This window comes from Patagioenas fasciata, chromosome 1 (genome assembly GCF_037038585.1).
Source record: "Patagioenas fasciata isolate bPatFas1 chromosome 1, bPatFas1.hap1, whole genome shotgun sequence".
Classification (NCBI taxonomy): domain Eukaryota; kingdom Metazoa; phylum Chordata; class Aves; order Columbiformes; family Columbidae; genus Patagioenas; species Patagioenas fasciata.
In genome coordinates, this window is record NC_092520.1 from 138,482,693 (window position 1) to 138,506,584 (window position 23,892).

General features: G+C 38.3%; 1 protein-coding gene across 1 annotated transcript in view; it reads right to left on the minus strand.

Annotated features, from left to right (window-relative positions):
* The window catches only part of ETNK1 (ethanolamine kinase 1), a 34,672-nt gene extending 15,253 nt beyond the window's left edge, over positions 1-19,419 (minus strand). The window contains exons 1-4 of the mRNA XM_065846412.2: positions 19,076-19,419; positions 6,984-7,243; positions 6,004-6,144; positions 3,882-4,024 (exon numbers count right to left, since the gene is read on the minus strand). Of these exons, the coding sequence (XP_065702484.2) occupies positions 3,882-4,024; positions 6,004-6,144; positions 6,984-7,243; positions 19,076-19,231 (700 nt within the window). The 5' untranslated portion in view covers positions 19,232-19,419. The remainder of the gene's footprint in view (positions 1-3,881; positions 4,025-6,003; positions 6,145-6,983; positions 7,244-19,075) is intronic.
* Positions 19,420-23,892: the final 4,473 nt, after the last annotated feature.

Genomic DNA, 23,892 nt, shown 5'->3' on the forward strand with positions numbered 1-23,892 from the left:
ATAGAGACATCAAGAGTATTGAACACTTCAAGTTGAAAAGCACTCCTTTCATCAAGGGGTCTACTAATGTAGACAACATGCAATGTAATCCATGAAAACTACATAAATACATGAAATGGAATACACGTTGTGTTCCATATGCCAGAAATTCATCTTTTAAATAGATCAAGTAGTAGTCAAGAGGACATCTGTTGGATCTCCTCAGTGAACTGAAAGATAGGAGGCCAATGACACCTCTGTTTCTAGCTGCTCTTCATTTTTGACAGCTTGATAAGGTAAGCACTTCCGACGTGCAAGTCCCAGCTGTAGTTACCACAGCAGAATGATGTATCCTGAGTTCCGTCCCATCCTGCTCATCAGGTGAGGCACTGAGGCCCTAGAAGACAGCTTCAGTAAAGACAATGATCTATGCTATGAACATACTCAAAAATTCACAAATGGGTCATATACCCAAAGAATAATTTTAGCTATAAATACCCAATATACCTCTGCAAAAAAAAAAAAAAGGAAAGTTTTTTAGATCAAAACCAGAAGCCTTAAACATACCTCAGTCTTCAGAAGCACTGAGCACCCACAGACTCCTACCAAAGATCATAGAAAACATTGGGTAGGCAGAGGGAATAAACAGAACAAAACTAGCCATCTACCACTTAACTTCCTGGTAGGTGATTTTAATACATTCAAAAAGAGCACAAACAGATATTGACAAAAGAATACTGATACTTGGTCTTATTGAATAGCAAGTATTTGAATACTCTTAAAACATCAGGTATTTTTGGAAACTTCCAAGTCATATTGAAAAAAAAAATACCAAACTTTAAGAGCATCAGAACACAAAGTCTACAAAGAAGCAGTACCAAGCATCAAGCATATTTTGACTATCTTGATGTCCAAATTGTAATTAAGAGCAACATGAAGCTCTTAGTTGTATCCTTCAAAGAGAGGTTCACACTGATAATTATAAGTTATATAAAGTAACACTTGCAAATTTTCATATCCTGAGTGACTGCAAGCGGACATTAATGAAACAGCAAGAGGCAGAGTCCTCTGAGCCACAGCATGAACAAACTCAAATAAGACGAGTGACACTCCATTAAATGAAGCTAGCACTCAACATTCTATTCCAGTCTCATAAATAAAATTTAGGGAAGAGACTGATTCTTCATAAAAGCAGCATGTGGCAAAACTATGATTTTTCTTTTGGGTTTGCAAATCTAGCATGAATTTAATGCAGAGTACAAGTCTAAAGCAAAGCACTGGGACAAACCACAATCATTCTAACTACATTGGACAGGAGTCCTAGTATGTATCTATAGTCTGCAACTTAAAAAAAAAAATATATACACACACCCACCCCACACCTAGTAAATGTGCAAATTAAGCATTCACAAACAAAATGATAAATACAGTGAGTTATTTTTTGTCAGCTTCTGAAAAGCCAGATAGATGCTACCAGCTTTGCTCAAACTTTACTGGGAAGGGAGAAAAAAAATTAGTAGTTGTCTAGAAGACTGATCCTCTCTTCAGTTCCAGCTTAGGGTCAACCAAGGTCTTTTTGATACACATGAGCCTTTCTAGACAAAAGAGTAAATTTAGTAAGAGTACAGCATCACCAAAGCTTTGAACTGCCTTCATACTGTTTGATGCCATACTTAAAGTATATCTTGAAAGATTCTATTTTGTGCTCTTGCAAATTTATCTGTATATCAATAAAAACTTTTGCTCTCCTAAGTAGAATTCCAGCAATACATGTTTATTTACAGTTAAAAGCTAAGGTTCCAATTCCAAAATCATGTTCCTCATCTGAAGATTGTACTGACAGATTGATACTTTTTGCTCTGTAAAATGTAACTGTAAGAAACAGTTTTCAAGCAACAAATACTCTACAGATGGCATTGAGGTTTGGTTACTATGAAAACAGTACCAGTTGTACCCAGATTGTAGAAGTTCTAGAACACAGTAGATGTGCAACATTCAAACTTAAGTTTAATAAATATGTGTTTCATATTTCCAAGTAATTTCCCCCCCCAAGATGTTTACAGCGAGCCCGAAGCCAGAGTGCTTTATGCACTTCCCTCCTCCCCACCCTGTTCCCAAACACTAAGCACTCACACACTCGTTATTGTAGGATTGCTCATAAGTGATGCACTGCTGGCATTGTTTTTTTCCTTCATTCTGTTTACAAAAAGAAAAGCATATAGCATTTGTTTTACAAGTAGGAACTTCAAGCCTATTGACTGTGATAGTGAGCCTCCAAAGGAACTCTTTGATTTATTTATTTTCCCCCAGCATGGTTCTACTATGAAAAGTGACTATAAAGTTACTTTTACCTCAATGGGTCTGTTATGGAATGCTAAAACTCAAGGTAGCTTCAGCACTGAAAAAAACAACAGATTTATATTTGGTGCCACAGTATCACAACTTCAATGTGTTTCAGACCACAAGCTGTTTTGTTGTTTGTTGGGTTTTTGTTTTTGGTTTTTTTTTTTTTGCATACCTTTCATGCTTTCCCCACCCTCCTGTTTTTAAGCAGAACTATAACTTACCATTGTAACTACATAAAACTGCTGAACTTACATAGTGAATTCTTAGAATTTAATACTGCTGTTAATAGCACTGTACAGGTATGTATATATATGTGTACGTATATATCTATAGAAGTGCTAGCAATTCCCTTCAGAATTGTATCACTTGGGGGAAACTTGTATACAAGCCACTAAAAGACTTTATTTTCTCAATTTACATGCATTCAGTGCATATCTGATGCAGAAATTGGTTACACATACACAGCCAGTTTTCATACTAGAACCAACTCCAGCATATTTTTTTTTTTTTTTTTTAGTTTTTATTAAGAAATTAAGGCATATAAACTTAAAAGGTCGAAGACCAATTATGACTCATGGAGAATACTCCAGTTCAATTCATAGTCATTTACTTCATATGCTTTTGGCTTACATACCAACAGTGTTATCAAACTGTCACAAACAAATACGAAGCTACTAGAAGGAATGTGTCATCCTCACTTCAAAAGAAAATCTTCACCTAGCTGGAATAATTTGTTGCACTCAGCTGAGCTCAGGTGTTTGAGATGGGAGGAAAGTTGTGCATTCTTACTGCACCATGGTAATTTTAGTGTCACAAGTTTGTTTCAATAACCTGTTTAACTGATTTATTTAGTAACCGAACCTCAAACCACTAAAATCCAGGAATAAAAAACAGTGGGTTTATACAGAAGCTTTATAGATTTTTAGTTAAGGCATTCTTTAATAACATGAATTATGAGTTAAACTTATTATAATCAAAAAAACAAAAATGTATTTCATCTCTGCTAAGACATGTACTGCCTACAACTGCTTAAAGTATATATTTACAGTAGAAATCTTTAAGATACCTATGTACCTCATGGAGGAAATAAATTGAGTCAGAGTGTAGTTTTAAGTATCATTAAGATACTTAATTATGAAGGTGTCTTCCAACAATCAAAAAATCAGAACAACACACATGCTATAGAAGATAATATCTTCATGTTATTTTCTATCCTTGTAGGACTCGTCTTCTGACAAGCTTTATATGACTGGAATAGAGTTAACAAACAAATACACACTTTGAAGCCTAGTCATACAGGCAGACTAGGGATTAACAAATTCATTAAAATAAAGCAAGGAACACAAACATTCTTCATCTGTACAGTAACATATAGATGAGAATTAGTTAATCAAGAAACTTAAGATTTGCACAGTTATCACTACCACTACATCGGGTCTTGAAAGCTCAAATTGAGTTTGCTCGTTAAAGTCAGTAAAATGACACTACTGATGTAACAAATGCAATCACAGCATAAACAAACTAAGCCACTACTTACTGTTTAGTTCAATACCTACCTCGTTTCTTGTTGTAAATAATATTCTTACACAACAGGTCATTGTGACAGAGTACCACTGGCGATCCTAAATTTGACAGCCTTTCCTTCATCCAGGCCATCTCTTCCTGAAGAACTTGAGGACTTGGAATGTCACTTAAAAACCTTTTCAGGTAAAAGAAGTGTTGAGTGTTAATATTTAGTAAAATGTGTTCCATATCGAGTATTTGTAATGAAATAACAAGTTATTTTCCTCTACCTTCTTATTTCAAATAATTCAATAGACCTTCTCCCAAACAAGAATACACTTTTGCCCGGCACCAAGGCAGTCAAAATACAACAATTATTTCCCTCTGTCCTCCCAAAACCAATTCTCTGAAGATTGTTTGTGCTGTGAAACTGACAGTAGTCCAAAAATCGGGAGCAGAACTTGAACACTATCCTGCACACTTTTTTTAAGGAGTGAAGATTACAAGTGTTATAGCATGAATTTCATTCACTTTGCTCACACTACATTACTGCCTTCGAATAGAATGCATAGCAAGTACTATATGTATCTATACAAAGGAAATTAGGACTCATTTTCAGGTCTAGCCACAATAAACATGCTTCAGTAGGCGTTTTCTATTTTAGACTTTCAATTAACTACTCAAATTTTCTCAGTTTTCTTACAAATGTTATGTTGTAGAAGAAACAATGTCAAACAACTTTGCTAGATCATTCTTTAATTACAACGCAACAAGAAGGGCAGTTGTCATCAGTGATTTCGAAGTTCTATTTAGAATGTTTTAAAGCTGGAATCTACTTACTGAGTGATATGAAGTTTCATTATATTGTACAAACAGCTCCAAATTACAGTTTTAACATAAAAGTTTGATCTCAAATCCCTGAAAAAGTCTTCAACTCAAGATTTAGATTACAGTACAGAAACTTTATGTTAATGTAAAAATAAAATATTGCGCCTAGTTTTGCCATTCCTCTTATCCAAATCTTCCAGTGACTGATGCTAGAACCCTTTAGAAATACTATCTTAATTTGTTAGGCTCCTAAGAAAAAAGTTTGATGAACAATACAAGAGCTATACCAGGATGCTGAAAATAAATTGTAATTAAATCCTTAAACCCATGTGAAACTCCATGATAGTACAAGTCTAGAACGAGCCAAAACATTTTTCTCCTCTGGAAAATGCTTCGGGAGTTCATCTCATCATACAAAACAGCCTTTCATTAACTTTTATGCCACGCAATTATGGACAAACTGGACAAATACAGGAGAGCTAAGAGGTGCAGATGGGAATGAACAACAAGCAGTACTCGTGCAATCCCAGGAAATATGCTTTCAGTATTCACCCCAGAACATAGGTCTCTGTTTGGGAGACTGACAGATCTCTTAGAAGCTGTTGAGACACAACTGCCTCAAGAAGTATTTCACTTGACCTTGGTTCTTTAAAAAGAGTAAACTACAGAATAACAGAATCACAGAATGTTAGGGATTGGAAGGGACCTCAAAAGATCATCTAGTCCAATCCCTCCACCGGAGCAGGAACACCTAGATGAGGTTACACAGGAAGGTGTCCAGGTGAGTTTTGAATGTCTACAGAGTAAGAGACTTCACAAGCCCCCCAGGCAGCCTGTTCCAGTATTCTGTTACCCTTACTGAGAAGAAGTTTCTTCTCAAATTTAAGTGGAACCTCTTGTGTTCCAGTTCGAACCCACTACCCCTTGTCCTACTGTTGGGTTGTCACCAAGAAGAGCCTGGCTCCATCCTCGTGACACTCACACTTTATATATTTGTAAACATTAATAAGGTCACCTCTCAGTCTCCTCTTCTCCAAGCTAAAGAGACCCAGCTCGCTCAGCCTTTCCTCATACGGGAGATGCTCCACTCCCTTCATCATCTTCGTTGCCCTGCGGCTATTGAGTGCCCAATCAAACCAAGAACTGCAATATACCAAATGAATTTAAAGTTTTTCCTTACTGTATTTGACATTTATATAGCTACTTCAGTATAAAGAGTATGGCTAAACTCAAAATTTTACACACTTTCTACATTACATGGTAACCCAAACTTTTCCTTTTAAACATTCTTCTACCTCTCCACTAGAAAGAATGAGAAATCTGGAAATCACATAATGAAATATCTACCTTTTATTTACTTCTTCATCCATAAATTCTGTGGGTAGGAGAGAGAAGTATTTCCCCATCTTCAGCCACAGATTAGATTTAGGGATCCATCCATTGTGTGCATGAATAGTATGGATTTTAGCCAGCTGTCTGGTAATGAGTCTAAAGAAAAAAAGTTTTAAATTAATGTTATAATTGCAGTAGATACAATAGTCTTTGTCATATTTATCCTAGCAACAAGAGAAGACAACTACAATATATTTAACAGAAAAACTGTAAAAAATGCAGCAAGGGAATCCAAGGAGGTTTAAACAAGAGCAGCACAGATATAGGGTAGCACCTGTAAAGGCTCAAAAGGTCATCAGCAGCACTAGTTAAGGGAGAGGAGGCAGGAAGGACTGGAGTTCGAAGGACTGGAGTTCAGACACAGCATGCATACTTCACCCTTATTTACAGTCTACTCTTCAACTTGCTTATCTTTAGAAGAGTTGACTTAAATTAGCTGCCATTGTTAGGCAAATAAATTTTAGTGCATATATGAAAAGCTAAAATCTTAAGACATCAGCACTTTCTGTATACTGCTAATAGTTTAAAAAAATCTGTCTCCATGGAAGCCTATCTTGAACTTATTCACAAAAGATGTACTAGAAAGAGAGCTGGGAGTACTCGCTTTAATCAAGTCCAGCCCCCTACAACTCCAGCATGTTAAGTGATCTCCATAACAGTAATATGGAAGTATTAAATACTCACAATTAACAGACCTCTAGTGAGTATATCGTCTTCTGGGGAGGCAGAAAGGATCATTTGTTCAGCACTGAAACACCATGATAACTAAGACAGAGGACTGTCAGCTGTCATGAGTGTGAACATCAACTTAGTGCTGAGTTATAGAAATATTTCTTCTCTGCCTGCTCATAAACTAAGCTTGAGATCCTTTGAGCCTGACAGAATACTATAAATGCAGCACAGAATTTGAATAATGAAATAATAATAAAGGTTACCTGAAAATATCTGGATTGCATACATGCTCTGGATCCAGTGCTTCTCCCTGCATGAACTCGTAGCACAGGCCATTATTGAAAGTACAGTACAGTTGAGGTGCACAGCCATGAGCCTGCAACACACGGAAACTCTTCACTTCCTCATCCCGATCTACTAAGAGCTCAGTCTTATTGCCATAGATTCTAACGAGAACCACATCATCTGTTATGTCACCCACGTAGCAGCCAATTAGTTTATTGGTGATTCCATCAGTGAAGAGCTGAAAAATAAGAATGCAAAAGCAGCTCAGATCTGTATTTTCAACATGCAGGAAATGAATGCAGGATTACTCTTTAGTTCATGAAAACACTTTAAGATACAAGAAAATCATGGAGAAAACTGCAAGGATTTTTCCCAGTAACACAAAGTGCGAAAAGGAAAACGTGCTACAGTACTGTAAACTACTGAAATGCTACCTGTAAAAGGCAATAACTGAAATCCTAATATTGTAAAATAAGCTTTCACATAACCACTCTGAAACTGACAGACTAAATGGCTGAAAGCAAAAAACAAAACACCAAAAAACAACTTTGATGCACTTCAGAATTTCAGTACTTGATGATCAGTACATCGCTGGTAAAAGATACTCCTGGAGTTCTAAACTATCTCCTTTTAAATTCAGGTCAGAAACAGTTCAAGTTCAGTGGTTATAATCTTCCCACCAGCCTTGAGGTTCTACTGATAGAGAACAATTGTTAAAGTCACTTTTGCTCCTCTACAAATTTGAGACTACTTAAAATGCAAGACCCCAGTCTTCAGCCTCAAGTACCATTCCAAATTTAAAAACTTCAGACCAGACCACTATCCTCCCACTTTTACTTCGTAACCAGTACATGCCATTTAAAAGGAAAAAGAAAAAAAAAACCCACAACATTTCAAGTCCTTATCATTAAGACATAAACAAACACAACATTTAAAGTCCTATTTACTAGACTTTGCCCAGTCAAGTCACTGATGCCTGAACATCCTGAAGATAAAGCAAGTAACTTTCTACAAAAGTAAGAACATTATTTGAGCATTATGTTTACATCTAATGAAAACCTACTCCCTGCCTCTCAAATAATGATGGGGAAAACTTCCTAGTCACAGAAAAAGCAGAGGGCAGACAAAACCAAAAACATACTAAAGAAAAAAAACCACACACACACACAACCAAAACAAACAAAAAAAACCCCACAAACAACAAATACTCCTTAACTGATGCTTCTCCTTTCCATTTGATGATGAGCCCAGCCCCAAAACAGTCATTATACACTCTGAACTCTTGCAAACACTGCCTGACAAGCAGACTAAAACCCAAGTTACTGGGCTGCATGTAGTCAAGCACCTGAAATCCAGCTCAGTGCCTGCAAGAGCAACACAGCAGTTCTTGATCTCCTACAATCTGGGACAGTTTTACATAGCAGAAAACAGATGTTTGGTGCTCTCAAATTCTTTGCATTTTGTCAACACAGACTGAATGTTAGAGAACTTGCTGGATGAGCACTACCCATATTAACTCCAGCTGTTAGGTGAGTGACCAACAGGCAAGACATTAACATTCTCAGGTGACAAGCAGCATCACAAGCAAAAATGCCAATGTTTTCATAACTACTGAACAGCTGCCCACAGCCTTAAGCATAAGCAGTGAACAATTTAAAGTCAAGGTTATTACAGCAAATGTAATTCATATTCAAGTACAATTTTTTTTAGTGGTTACTGTCATACATTTTCTCCCACTCTGTTGCCCCCAAAAGTCGAATTAAAACTCAATTTAAAAATAATAAACTCTCACATGAAGAACAAAAGCTCCTTTCAGGACCTTGCACTGAGCAGCAGGAAGTAGCTTCAAGTTGGTCGACATAGACAATTTTCCCTCAGACAAACCATCTTGCAAGTTTAATGTGACACATTTCTTTACAAAGTGCTTTTACCATTAATTCTCAGTTATTCACATGCATATGCGCAAGAGACAAATGGGACATATGGTCTGATCACCTTTAACAGAGCTTTCACAACCTATGCAGGTCCTTGAAGCAGCTTTTATTTAAAGGCAACATAAAGACTCTATATATTTTAATTCATTATTGTAATAGATGTCAGAAAAATCAGCTATCCTATTTATCAGAATTAGAATACTAGATGTTCAATGACAACAGCTTCAATTCCTTATTCACACATCCTTCCTGCATTTCTCCTCCCTCAAACTCTAAGTCAGGCCCAGAGCAAAAATACTGATAAATTGAGAGGTCTGTTGCATTTCAGACCTTATATTAAACATTTATGTTTTTTCTTTTGTTAAAATACATGTCAACAACAGGTGAACTTCTCTACAGGCACTATCATTCCTTTAAGCCTTGGTCAATTTGGGGTTTTTTTGAAAAAACAAACAATTCAGAAACTTGGACTTCCCCCATGCCCCTCAAAGAGGTAGCTTTTATTTTCAAAAGTAAAGTACTATCATTCAAACACAAGTTACAGCTTTTTTCCACATCTTAGAGATTTAGAGAAATCAAGCATCAGAAGCACTTTTTTTTTTCCAAACACTCACCCCTCAAAATGAAAAGAAAAAAAAAAAGAAAAAAATCTAAAGTTGAGTCAAGTCTCCCATTTAGGAAATAACAAGACTTACAGTGGAAGATGTTGTATTTTAGCTATTACGTGTTGCTTTCCACAGCACTCCTATGCTACAAGGTAAATAAACTCAACAAGATACAGCTCAAGATTCCTGAGGAGAGATGCAAAATAGCAAAGGATGTGAAAGTACTCCCTTTTTTTTAAACAGTTAAGAACAATTAAATTTCCAGAAGTAGGTTCGGCAATCACATAACTTTCATCTACACAGGGCAACCATAAATTTATAAGAAACCTACTCACAAAGCCTCCTTGATTGACTCAAAATGAAGGTTTTACAATTTATGGGCACACTTTATGACTAGCTATTATTTCAACAACCCAGACAGGAGAAAAGCCATGAAGAATCTTGTCTCAAACAGCCTTCACAGCAACTAAATGTTACAATGTTAATCAGAACAACTAAGAAAACTATACCATTTAGCACTATAGATACTGCTTTTCTCATTAAAATGAATACAACTGTATTATAACACTGCCCTGTTCTTCTGCTTGACACATATGTAGATGTTCTCAGTTTTCTCTGTGCACATGAGCATATTGCTGCAACAATGTACATGCTGTATCAAGAGAAGTATGATGTGCTTGAAAGGTGCTACCTAATTTGAACAGGTAGTACTTAAATGCGATTCAAGTATGGCTTGCAAATCACAAATTACAACTTTATATTATAACGTATTCAATTTATAACCTTCTCACTTGTAAGTGTTATTGTCACAGGATCACTTAGATTGGAAGGGACCTCCCTGTGATCATCTAGTTCAACCCGTCTGCTCAAACAAGGCCAACAAGAGCCAGTTGCCCAGGACTGTGTCCAGAAAAATCTCCAGGAAGCCTGGAGACTCTACAACCTGTCTGGGAAACCTGTTCCAGTGTTTGACCACCCTCACATTAAAAAAGTTCAGAAGGAATTTTGCATGTGGTTTTATTTTGTCCCTATTCTTCTTCTTTCCCTCCCATCAAGTATTTATACACATCAATAAGATCCCTGCAAGCCCTCTTTTTTTCCAGGCTGCACAGTCCCAACCCTCTCAGACACTCCTCATATGAAAGATGTTCCAGTTCCTCAATCATCTTCACAGCCCTTTGCTGGAATTGCTCCAGCAAGCCTGGATCTTTCTCATACTGGGGAGCCAAGAATGGGACACAACACTCTAATATGGCAAATCAATGCAGAAGTACTGATTCTCATACATTTTAAGCATAAAAGCATAATTAACTGATTCAAAAGTTTAAAGAGCATTTTGCTGAAAGTGATTTATGTTGAGCTGTCAATCAAGATAAAAGGTATCTTGTCTGCCATGCTTAAATGAAAACTTCTGAAATGTAGCATTAGGAAATGCTGTTATCCTATCACTGCAAGGCCAAAAAGTAGAAGTTCTGTTGAACTAAAAAAGACCAAAACCAATAAGTACAAAATCCATTACCCCCTGAAGAAAAATAAGTCTATTGTCTTTCTTGAATGGCAAAGGCAGCAAAAAAAAAAAAAAAACACACACAACAACAGGTAATAATCCCAAACATACAACCGCACGATTGCAAATCACTGGAACCTATGCTGCCCCTGTTTCTTATAAAACAACCCTCTAATGATTCTTGCCTTTCTAACCATACAAAATGGTACCATGAAAAAGATAAGGCTCTATGGTCATCAGAAATAGTGGTAATACAAAAACAAAACAAACAACAACAACAAAACCACAACAACAAAGAGAGCAACACCAAAAAAACCAAAACAACCCACAGACATTAAGCAGTGCTGACACAAAGAAACAGTAAGAATTTTACTTGCTTATGCTGTTAAATAGAAACTTCTGGCCACTGCACAGCTTTTGTCATACTGCACAGGCCTATTATCCTGTTAAAACAAATCTCATTAGTGTTAATAAAAAGAAATCTACAACAAGGAAATTGGACTACCTCAACTGATAATTTAGGAACTACTTCTTATTAACATGTATTTGTAACATGCTGCTATAAGTAATTATTTACACCCAGGAGCATTTCAGTTATTTCTTCTTAAAAAGGCAGAAGTGTTTGCTCACTTTCTATTTAATAACATTATTCACAATAGAAAATTTCCATATTCCATCATAAGAAAACATCTAAGGTTTTCTACCAGTAGAAGAATATAATTTCACTTTAATCTTTTATTCAGAATGCCTTCACTATGGCATTTAAAGAATCGGTTCTTGCCTGAAATGTAACCCAAGACGCAGTAGAGCAAAAGAAGAGTTCTATAAAAAAAGAATCAGTTCAGCAGCATTAGCAAAGAAGGGACTCTGATGAGACAGATAAGATAATCAGTAAACTCAAGGCCATGCGGAAGAAGATGGAAGAATCCAAAAAATGTTATGAATAGCAGATAGAAAGTTCTGGAAATAAATCAAAAAATACAAAGAGCTGACAGAAGTCAAGAACACGATACAACGCATTAAAAAAATCCAGAAGCAAGTTTCTAGCACTCTTGTAATCTGCAAAAATTTAATTATTGTGATATATATTTATCACATTGTAGTAAATACTTTCAGGTGAGGTAGCACAAATCTAAAACTATTAGGTTGATGCAAAAGTAATTGTGGGTTTTGTGTTGTTGAAATTTGCCATTTGATTTTGGAATACAATGTGGTTATGTTATACACCCTTTAATGCACTTTTCTCACGTTATGTTTTATTTGCTACTGACTTACTACTTGTTGTATATTTATTTTAGACTATGGAAATTATGTTAGACAAAAAGCAAATTCAAGCTGTTTTCCTATTCGAGTTCAAAATGGGTCATAAAGCAGCAGAGATAACTCGCAACATCAACAACACGTTTGGCCCAGGAACTGCTAATAAATGTACAGTGCAGTGGTGGGTCAAGGAGTTTCACTAAGGGGACAAGAGCCTTGAAGATGAGGAGCATAGTGGTCAGCCATCAGAAACTGATGATGACCAATTGAGAGAAATCAAAGCTGATACTCTTACAGCTACACCAGAAGTTGCCAAAAAACTCAGTGTTGACTGTTCTGTGGTTGTTCAGCATTTGAAGCAAATTGGAAAATTGAAAAAGCTTCAGAAGTGGGTGCCTTGTGAGCTGACCAAAAATTTAGAAATAATTCTTTTGACATGTTGTCTTCTCTTTCTGCACAACAACAAAAACCACTTCTCAATCAGATTGTGATGTGCAACGAGAAGTGGATTTTACATGATGACCAGCTCAGTGGTTGAACAAGAAGAACCTCCAAAGCACTTTGGCAATCTGCTGCTGGTCTGATCCACTACAGCTTTCTGAATCCCGGTGAAACCATGACACCTGAGAAGTCTGCTCAACAAATCAATGAGATACACTGAAAACCACAACACCTGCAGTGGGCATCAGTCAACAGAAAGCGCCCAATTCTTCTCCACAATAATGCCCAACCACACATCACGCAACCAGTGCTTCAAAAGTCATACAAATTGCCTCAGCCGCCATATTCCTCTGACCTCTCGCCAACTGACTACCACTTCTTCAAGCATCTCAACAACTTTTTGCAGGGAAAATGCTTCCACAACCAGCAGGATGCAGAAAATACTTTCCAAAAGTTCATCAAATCCCAGAGCACAGATTTTTACACTACAGGAATAAAAAAACTCATTTTTCATTGGCAAAACTGTTGATTGTAACGGTTACTATTTTGATTAATAAAGTTGTGTTTGAGCCTAGTTATAATGATTTAAAATTCACAGTCCAAAACCACAATTACATCTGCACCAATCTAATAGTTTTCTACTGATCTCTTGGGATGCAGCAGCACAGAGAAAGCAATACCACCACTACCGATGCTACATATTATCACTTCAGCATTTTTTTTGGTTACCAAACTATTAACACTGCTATTTCAAAGAAGAATTCAAATTTGGGTTTGGTGGTGTTTCGTTTTTTTGGTGTTGTTTTTTTTTTTGTTTGGGTTTCCCCTATCCCCCCATGGTGTGTGTTTTGTTTCTGGTTATTGTTGTGGGTTGTTTTAGGGTGGTGGGGTTTTTTTCTCTCTCAAAGTCTTAACTGAAGTTTCACATCCTCCATATTCTCAATATAAATACCATTTAAAAATTCAGCCAGTAGTCTACTATAAATGCTAAAGATATGTCACCACTTGCAAGGACTGGTTCTGATCTAAATGTGTGACGAGATGAGAAAGCTTGTTTTTTGTTTGTCAGAAGAAAACCTCAAAGAGAAATTACATATTTTTCATCTTGTTTCTGAAGAATATCCTCCTAACTCAAAACAGTCAACATCAGATAACTAGTTAAGACTGCTAAAGTTGTGAATTAGTTTAGATATTTTTACAGATTTTGTGACATTGATAAGAACAATTACAGATAAAAAATTAAGCTAATGCAAAAGAAGCCTAAAATTTCATCCAAACTCAAAGAATGAATTTGCTGCTACTCACCCTGGAAGATTTTGGCATGAAATATCTGTGTAAAGGGGGGGGAAGAGGGCAGAGGGGAAGGGCAAATAGGAACTACAACATCTTAGATAAGCTACCTTTATCTCCAGTGTTTCAAGTCTATAGCATAAGTTATATGCCATTACCTAGCCAGATCCAAGTCATGTCTAAACAAATACCAATTCTCTATAATTAGAACTAGAGTCATCAATACAAACACACCTACACTGTACATAGCTGGATGACCTAATACACTGTGACGTGGCACATAAATTACATAAAACCTCACCACATGTATGATTGCTGCCTCATCTGCTGATATCACAAAAACCCTTTACAACGAGGGATTGAGATTATCGAGCTTTATCAGAAGCTCAATAAGAATGCAGAAACCAACCCAGCCTCAAATGACATCCAATACTGTCCACATTTCTCACTCACTGTGACTCTGTGCTCAAGGCACACCTCAAATTACAGTTTTTCCACAACACATCAGCAGCGCAACCCAAACTCAAACTTTTCGTATTCTTTCCTTCACTCATCACTTCTTCATTTAGAGACATTAGCACCTCAGAATGTTAATCTGTGAAATCAGTGCTTCCTCCTTATGTCGTGACTGTTTTCACAACTGCTAAGAGCATGATGTCCTAAAACCAGCTAAGCAATGAAGATCTCTCCTGAAAAATGACACTGAGATACAAAATATAAAGTTAGTTTACTTTGTTTCCAAGACTAACATTTTCTGTTACCAGTCATCTATTTCACTGCTTTAAATCCCATACTCAGTCTGTTTAAATAAACTGTGAAATATTTTAACTAGTTGAGAAATCTGAACATAACCACAGTTTGTTACAAAGAAAACACTAAAATCCACACAAGCAAAGAAATTAGAGCAGCAGCCCGAAAATACCGCCTGAAGCAAAGCTATTAAGCCCAAGTCTGGAAGAAAAAGCAAAATGACAGGGAAAAAGCTAACCTCATATATAAAAAAATTGGTAGTAGTGTTGTTTTCACGGTGAAAGTACAGTTCTTTATAAGCATGGCTCTGTCTTGTGTGTTGACATCTCATAGCTACAGGAATAAATTTTTGCGAAGAATTATAAAACGCTGCAATAGGAAAGTCATGCAAAGAGCTGCTAAGTGCAAAGACGTACATCTTGCCAACAAAGACACAATACCAGAAATCAAGCAATGTCCAATTATTCCAGAGAAAACAAAAACACCCAACCCAAAACCACACCACACAAGCCAAATTAATTAGACTGATCTGGAGATCATAGGAGCTTGCAGGATTTGGGGAGGGGCAGGGGGAAGAAGGGAAGTCTTACTGAAGAACTCAATCCCCTTTGCAAAACTGATTCCCTACCTCCCATCCCCCTTAGGTTTGGGCCAAGACAAGAGCACTGTTCGCTAGAACATAATGTTTATTACGTTTTATATGATTTTGCAGCTGATTTTTTTTTCACACACAAGTTATCATGCTGGTCTATCCAAATAAGGGTGTAAATTGACACTATTAATACTAAGCTTTTTCACCAATAAAAACAAGCAGCTTTTATTCTCAATGCTAAAGATTATTTCAGAATGCAAAGAAATACAGGTTGTTTTTCCCGCACCATAATATTACACTGCAGAGAGGAAATTGCATATTAACCTACTGAATCCTTCATTATGACCACACTTGTAAGATGTAGAATAGGTCATGAGATAAAGATTCCCAAATCTGTACTTATTAAAGTGGTAACCAACCTTCCTGTACTGTAACCGAACATTGATCTTCGATTACTAACATGAATGAATCTCCTTAAAAGAAGAAAATAATAAAAAAAAAAAATCTTAAGATTGGGAAGATATTCCAAACTGTGATTGTATTTTTACATTAGGAAGGATGACAGAACCTCTTCAAGTAATTAAAGAGTTTATCTTTCATTAATAAAGAACTGTTCAGAATATAAAATTTGAAATGTCCACTGTCACAATTCAAGCTGTTCACTAACTCAAAACAGGGTTTGAATGAGTTTTGAAGAGCATTTTTGTTCATGAAATCCAAAAGAACACTTTCTCATGTTCACCACAAACAATTTCTGAATTCAGCAAGCAGTGAGCTTTAGAGCAGGTTGGGAGAGAGGTCTCCAGAGATCCCTTCCAACCTGAACCGCGCTACAATTTTATTACCAAAATCACCTGTTAGAGAATCAAAAGTGACTACTGCAAAAAGCACAGATTTGGTTTAACGACACTGCTTTGTATTACTGTAAGGCAGAGAAATCAAGCTTCAGGAATTCAAGAATTAGAAAATACAATACTTAGTTCTATGCAGCTCCTATTACATCCTCAGATGACAACTGCAGAAAGTAACTACATGAAGGTCAGTGCCTAGGCAGGAAAATTTTGTTTCTCTTTATCAGTGTAAAAGAACTTGAATATTTGTACTGGTTTGTAGTGATAACATTCACATATAATTTAAAATAGAGGAGACAGATTACAGTAGAACTGCTTGTGATTCAGCAAATAATTGGCAATGCTTATGGCTAATATCAACCTTCTGTTAAATAATGCAATAAAAGGATAATTAAAGAACTAAAGATTTAAGTTTGTATCCTCTGGCCTACATTTATGTTCTCTGAAAAAAAAAAAAGTTTAAAATGTTAAAATATATTCTTGATTTTAACTACATATAAATCTTAGATAGAAAATTTTAATGCTTAAACCTCACTTTAACTGTTGTTCTAAATTTTTTAGCTGACTAAACAATTTTGACACACAATAGTAAACTTTTGTAAGAGAAGTTAATTAACTTTCTAAAGTCAAAGTCTGAATTCTTCAACTCCTTAATAATTGTTTTGACCCAAGAGGCACTAAGAGCAAAGGCAGGTAACAGCAGAGTTCAGAGGAAGTAGTGGTTTGTTCCACCTATCAATGTTCTTTGTCTACTTTGCCGTGATACTGTTGTTTCAACCATATTTTCCATGCAACATGATTGTCATTTTCATCTCAATGCTAAACATATATCCCTCTAGTGAAACAGCTCCAAGGCAGACCTTTTGCTTGCTCCATCCTTTTAATAAAACCAGCAATCTTTCAGCATTTTACTGTACATGATGCATGCGCAGAATGCAGCAATGGTGGTGATACAACTAGTTTCAAAGCACATGCATTCTTGCTTGTTACATGCACATAGCAGTTTAAACACAGACTAAAGAGAAAAATAAAAGGTTATTAGAGAGTTCCATAAATAGGATGTTCTGCTGTCCAAAAAAACAAAATTTATTAATAATACAACTAGTTGAAAAGTTTGGGTTTTAAAGTAACTTGGCTGAAACAAAACTTGCAACAATTTTCAGACAGAAACCTCTAACCACGGGCTGTAGACTATCACTTCACTTGCATGACCAGTCAAATTAGTCCTTGTTGCACACCAATGGTACCAGTGTTTTTTATTCTGTTAATTGCTTCTTCTGAAGAGGGTGACAGAGGAAGGGAGTAGCATGTTTTTTTCTTTAAACCTACTAGAACTTTCTCACAAGATTAGAGTCATCCCTCCCTGACAAGAAAATGTTTCACTTTCATTTATTAGTTTTCCTGTAGGAAAGAGAGCAAAACGTTCTGTTGATAAGTACTCTCATCAGAGAACTGAAAGAACAAAAACAAGGGTAATTTTATGTAGTCCTGCAAATGGCAGGGAGTTGGACTTGATGATCCTTCTGGGTCCCTTCCAATTCAACATATTCTATGAACTCTAAGAACCCTGTTTAAAATTACACATTGTAAATCTATTTTCGTTGCACCTCAATATGTTGGGACTATGCTTAACTTAATGTCTACAGTTCTTAAAGAAATTACTTAGAAAAACCTCATTAGTTTTATTTCCACAGTTACTGGACTGGCATATGTCAATTTTCTTTTCCTACCAAGAAACTTCAGAAAATATCAGTTAATTTATGTGTTATTACCTCAATGTGTTCAGTTTTTCTATACAAATTAGTTCCAGCAGCTTTCTTCAGAGGAACTTCACTAAATAAAACACTTCCACATACTAATAACTGCTGAGTAAGGCAGCTTAACGGCGTGTAACAAAACGCTCAACTAAACACAGGCTGCAACTGAACTGCTACTTTAGCCAGGTAAACTGACTGGAGACTTGCATGGGGCCAGGCTACGTATATTCTAGAAGCACAAAAGCAGCCAATCCTCAGGCAGATGACTCGTCAAATATGAATGATCGCTCACCTAGAGAATACCAGACACTAAGCGGCGATACTTCCCCGCACGGCCGGGACTAACAGATGCGAGCACGGACGTTAACGGGGCTGACACTTGCCGAGATACCGCCAGCCTAAAAACCAAAACTCCGCGACGAACCCAAGGCGTGTATTTATATTTATTAACATGTGATGGCGCGGGCAGAGCCCGCCGAGGCTCCGGGGCCGACGGCCGAGGCCCCCGTTACCTCAGCAGCCGCCCCCTCCTCCTCCTCTGCCCTGGGGAGGTGGGCAGCCCCCACACCACTTCACGAACACCCCCTGCCCAGCTCACGGGGCCCTGGCCCATCCCGTCCCTCACCGGTACCGCGGCCCTCACTCTCCGGGCCGGCAGCGGGGGTCTTGCGTGTGGCCGCCAGCCGAGAGCGGGTGGGAGAGCTCTCCCCGCTGATAACGGGGGTGGGGGGGAGATAAGTTTCAGCGGTGAGGGCACGAAAGGAGGAAGAGGAAAGCGAGCGATGGGGGAAGGTGGAGGAGGAGGGCCGGGAGGGGGCAGGGGATGCTGCCGCGCCGACACGCCCCGCCGCCAGGCTGCCGAGCAAATGGGGCTCAGCGCAGGGGGCTGCGTTCGGAGAGAGAGCGGGAAGGGGGAGGGGAAGGAAGCGAGGCGGCAGCTCCCCCGCACAATGGCCGCCCGCCCTCCCCCCTTCCTTCCTCTCTCTGTCTCTCTTCTCTCCCTGCCCAAGCCCAGGCTGCCGCATCCCTCACCGGGGACCTAAAACGCAAGGCCCCGGCGGCGCGCCCGGCCTCCCCTCGTACCTGCAGCGTCACCTCCTCGGGTCTCCAGTGGGGCCGCAGGCGGCGCAGGAGCTGCAGGGCGCCCTGGCGGCAGCCGGGCCCCTCCCGCTCGCTGACAGTGATGTCCAGCTTGGGCACCTCCGGGGAGCCTGGCGGGACGTGGATGTAGTTGGACATGACGGCGATCAGTCAGTCGGTCGGTCGGACGGACGGGACGCGGCACTGGGCGGGAAGGGCGGACGGCGCTCTCTCTCTTCAGCGTCTCCTCCGCGGCGGAGCCGGCAACTGAGGGGGAAATTTCCACTTCGGCTCCCGATAAAGCAGCTCCACCTCCCCCTCGGCTGCGGCGCGGAGCAGCCTGGGAGAGCAGGCGGGGCCTGGCGGCGCCCTGCCCTTCGCTTTCCCCCCCCCACCCCCCCACCCCCCACCTGCCAGCCTGCCGCCTCTCCCTTAGCCCGCTCCCGCGCCTCCACCTGCCCGTGGGGCAACGAGGAGGGGGACGGACTAACAAAAGCTCCTGGCCGCTGTGGAGGGGCAGCCGGGAGGGAGGGAGGGAGAGCGACAGAAAGGGAGAGAGGGAGGGCGGCCCCAGCCACCACCCGGCGGGCGGGGCGTGAAGGAATGCGGGGCCGGCAGCTGTCGGGGCGCCGCCCGGTCGGTCACCGAGCAAATGTTTGATTGTAATCAGGCTCTGAGTTATCTGCTGCGGTTAATTTTTGTCTTTCAGTTTCTTCGTAACACGCCCCTTTTTTTTTGCTTCTTCGCTCCTCTGCAGTGTGTGTACCTGCCAACCACCTTGCTCCGCTTTCCAGTTTCAGCCGGTTGTAGTTTGATGCCGCTTGTGGCCCCTTAGGGCACTGAGAAAGTATCACGCTCCACGCCCGCCCTAATTTAAATATAGTCATAAGGATCATTCTTTTCATAAGCAGTACAGAACAGTTACATCCTTTTTTTTTTTCTTGTTTTATCCTGAAAACGTTGCTGCTTTCAAGTTTGAGTTATTTTCAGACCAAAAAAAAAAAAGCCCAGACTATACCACAACGTTCTACCAATCAAGAAAAAGATCCTGTCTTTTCAACAAATACTTTTATGCTACCCCTAATATTCCTGTAAGTATCTGCCTCCTGTGACATTCCATGATTTTCCCATGTAGGAAACACGGAAGACTCAAGAAGTTTCTCTGTTATAAAGCAAGTTTATTAAGTTAGCCTAAGACACAAGAACTAAGCAAATGGAATAACGGTCTGTCTCTTCCCTGAAGACTTGTTACTCTAAATACACCCAGGTCAGGGGAACAGGGATAATTTACGCTCAGAATGAACAACGCCATGAAGAAAACAGCTAGTCCTATAGGTTTAGTTCTCATTGATTTTGCATTCGTCTCCAAAAGTGCTGTGCATTAGTAACCTTTCCGCTGTGTCATCCACGACTATATACGTGTGAATGTGTCTTCTCTTTTACCAAAAATTGCCATCGTCTTGTCACAGAAGGGTTTTGCATGACCTCACTATGTAAATGCATCATCAATTCTATTATTTCTGTTGAACACCTCACCTTATCCCAATGTTTCTTCTTCATTCACTCACCTGTACACCTTCCCCCTCAGACAGAATTAAATACTTGGAACAGTTTGTCAACAATTTTTCAAGTAATTTCTTTCTTAAAACTTTTTTCTCTCATTCCTCATGACCATTATATTAGTATTCTTTGTGGTCTAAACTTTGGTTCAGACCAAGTGTTTAAAACCTTTAGAGCCACAAATCTATCTTTGTGAGAGATTAATAAACAAAATTTTCTTCTGTTGTATTTTAAATGAGAACATAATGTTTATGGTTTGGTGTTATTAGTGTAAATATGTTATCCCATATTAAGAAACTTTTTTTCTATCAAGGATTAAAAGGATAAGAATATAGGGGTCTGAATCAAATTTCAAATGTCAAAATTTCCAGATCTAAGCATTATAGCTTGGGTACATTCCTAGTGGTAATATGCTTTTGACTTGCCTTTGTTTGAATGTTTCCTAAAAAACAAAACAAAACAAAACAAAACAAAACAAAAAAAAAAAAAAACTGCTTCAAGTTTTATAACTCTCTTTCCTGCTATTTTGCATCTGTCTTTTGCATACACTGACTCATTACTTACAATCTTCTTTCTCCCTTTCACCTGATTGGACCTATTTCTTCCACTAGCTCACTCCAATTTTTCTTTTTTTAAAAGGACATTTTGAAAGTCAAACTCTTTTTTTTTTTTTTTTAATTTGGGAAAAAAGCATTCTTTAAACACAATCACCCTCATAGATTTTTCAGTCCTATAAGCGAGTATTACCATCACAGCATGATTATCATTCTCTCTAATCAAGGACATAATACATGGTGCCCTCAGTTTCTGCTCAGGTAGTTTGGTAGATGATAAACCAGGACTTATTTACAGATTAAGGGCAAAGTGACATTTTTGTTGAAATAAAATATCAAAGGTTGAATATTCCAGCTTCTGTATGTTAAATTCAACAAGAACAGAGACTTGGTCTTGTTCATGTTGAACATAATACTCCTACCAGAAGCTTTCAGTTATTGACTCTGAGAAGCCTTGCTAACTTACCCAAGTCTGACTAAATTTAGAGAAGCTGTCTGTGAGTATATTTAAATATAAAATGGGGTAGTTGGAGAAGTCATGGTACTTCGATTGTTTGGGAATTAAGGGAACTGAACTTCTGTCTACAAAATATTTATCAAATAAATGAAAGAACTAAGAACACTTAGGCAGTAGAACCTTTGTATTTCTCATCACAGTATAAAGACACATCCTTTTTGCTTGTCCTCATGATGCATTGGGAATTCCTAATTCCTGTTTTAAAACAGTTCAATACAAGTTATAGATAGCTACTCACCCTGTTTCCTTTCCTTTTAACCTTTTATTTCCTGCAAATGTTTGTTGTGTCCAAATCAAACCCCAGAAAACATCTTCTGAAGACCGGGACTCTTTCTCAAGTTTCCAAGAATAGCATTTTTTTTCATTTTTGAAAAATGTATTTTCCTTTTTCTTTTGCCTCTTCTGTCAGCTATACCCTGCAAATCGCGAAATTAATTAATAAGAACTCTAGTGGGTTCCTCACCGGCTACAAAGTGCTCAGGTCAGCCACAGCTCAGTGATAAAGAGAATGTGTTTTCTCTTAATGCATGATATTTTTGTAAACACACCATACTAAATTAAAGCAATTCTAACGCTGATCATAGATGTACACAACATGGGACTGAAGAAAACAGGATGCTTTATGTCGTGGCTGAGATGGACAAACAACATAGACCAAGTTCTTCCAGGATGAAAATAGTAGATGCCATTTATTGCCACAAGTGCATTTATATACAGTTTTACCAATTCATGTGTCTCTTCACTATTGGTTACAAGTTACAGCAGTTACATCTCATTGGCTAATTTTGCTATCATCAATGTTACTCTTCTACTCCCTTCTCTCTCATGGGTACATCCTTAACATCTCCAGATACTCCATTACTCCCATAATTCTCGCGGGTAGGCCTTCATATCTGCAAGGCTAATTTCTGTTCCCATGCCCTCCGTCAAGGAATCCACAGACCCACCATAGTCCCACACAACTTTAGTTCTCTACCAGGCCTGTACTCTACCAGGCGAGCTGGGTACTGACTACATAACAGACTGTCTGACCTGCTTATTGTCACTGTTCTGCCATTGTCTTTTCCTTCTTTTGCTAACCAGGGAATGGGTTGCACCATTTCATTCATTTATTCCTATATTTTTCACCTTGCCTTTAGGTCAGTGCTGGATGCTTTGTAAGCTCTTTAAAAAACAAACAAACAACAAAAATGAAACCAAACAAACAAAAAAACAGCCAACCAACCAAAAAGCACACCAAAACCCCAAAACCAAAGCAATCAACCAAATAAAAAAAAAAGCGCAAAAGAAAATGGCAACATGAGGCTCAGAACCAGTTTTAACTTCCCAGGTGCAGTTCTCCTGGGAAGCCTTCCAAACCTAGTAATTCAGTAATTGCTTCAGAAGAACTCAGTGCATAAATGTGACTGTAAATGGGAAATGTACCCCTCCTAGCCATAATTAATTTTAATAACATTTTGCATAGCAGAGCATCTCAAAATACTTGTCCTAACCTCACAAATGCAAAAATTGAGTCATCAGAAGGTTAAACTTGCCATTAGACCAGCCAGTCAGCAGGCCTGCAAATAATTTTTGACTTCCAATCCTTTGATCACATGCATTCTCTGGTGCTTTAGAGCATGTCAACTCTGCTGATTACACAGCATGTTTTACTTGTGTCAAGATGAATCACATGTCTCTACACACAGTGTTAAACTGTAATTCAACTCTTCTATTTATTTATGTATTATATCGATTTTGAGAGTGCCTGGTGCCCTAGCATCCATATTGATTTACCAGCAACTCTTGACACGCAGAGTTTATAGTTCTGTCATATGTCTATTGTATTCTTCAAACAGAGTTCATTTTAATCTTGGTGAAGACTAGCTTGAAATAGATTATTTTATAAAAATCCTGACAGTTTACAAATTTCTCTTAGACGGATACTGCTTGATATGTTGTTGAAGTGGTAAAAACACTCACATGAGCAAGTTGCTTGACAGAATAATAGGTTATAGCTTTTTCAAGTACATCTTGAAAGCCACATACAACAGCAGAGTAAAAATCTTAATGCTCACTGCAGTTTTATGGCTTAATTTTCTAGTAGCTACCAATTAGTAACACTCATTTGACACGTTCCGTGTGATAACCTAGTTCCTGACTATCTAACCCCTATTTCTGACAACATGGGAGCAGTGCGGTGCATAATG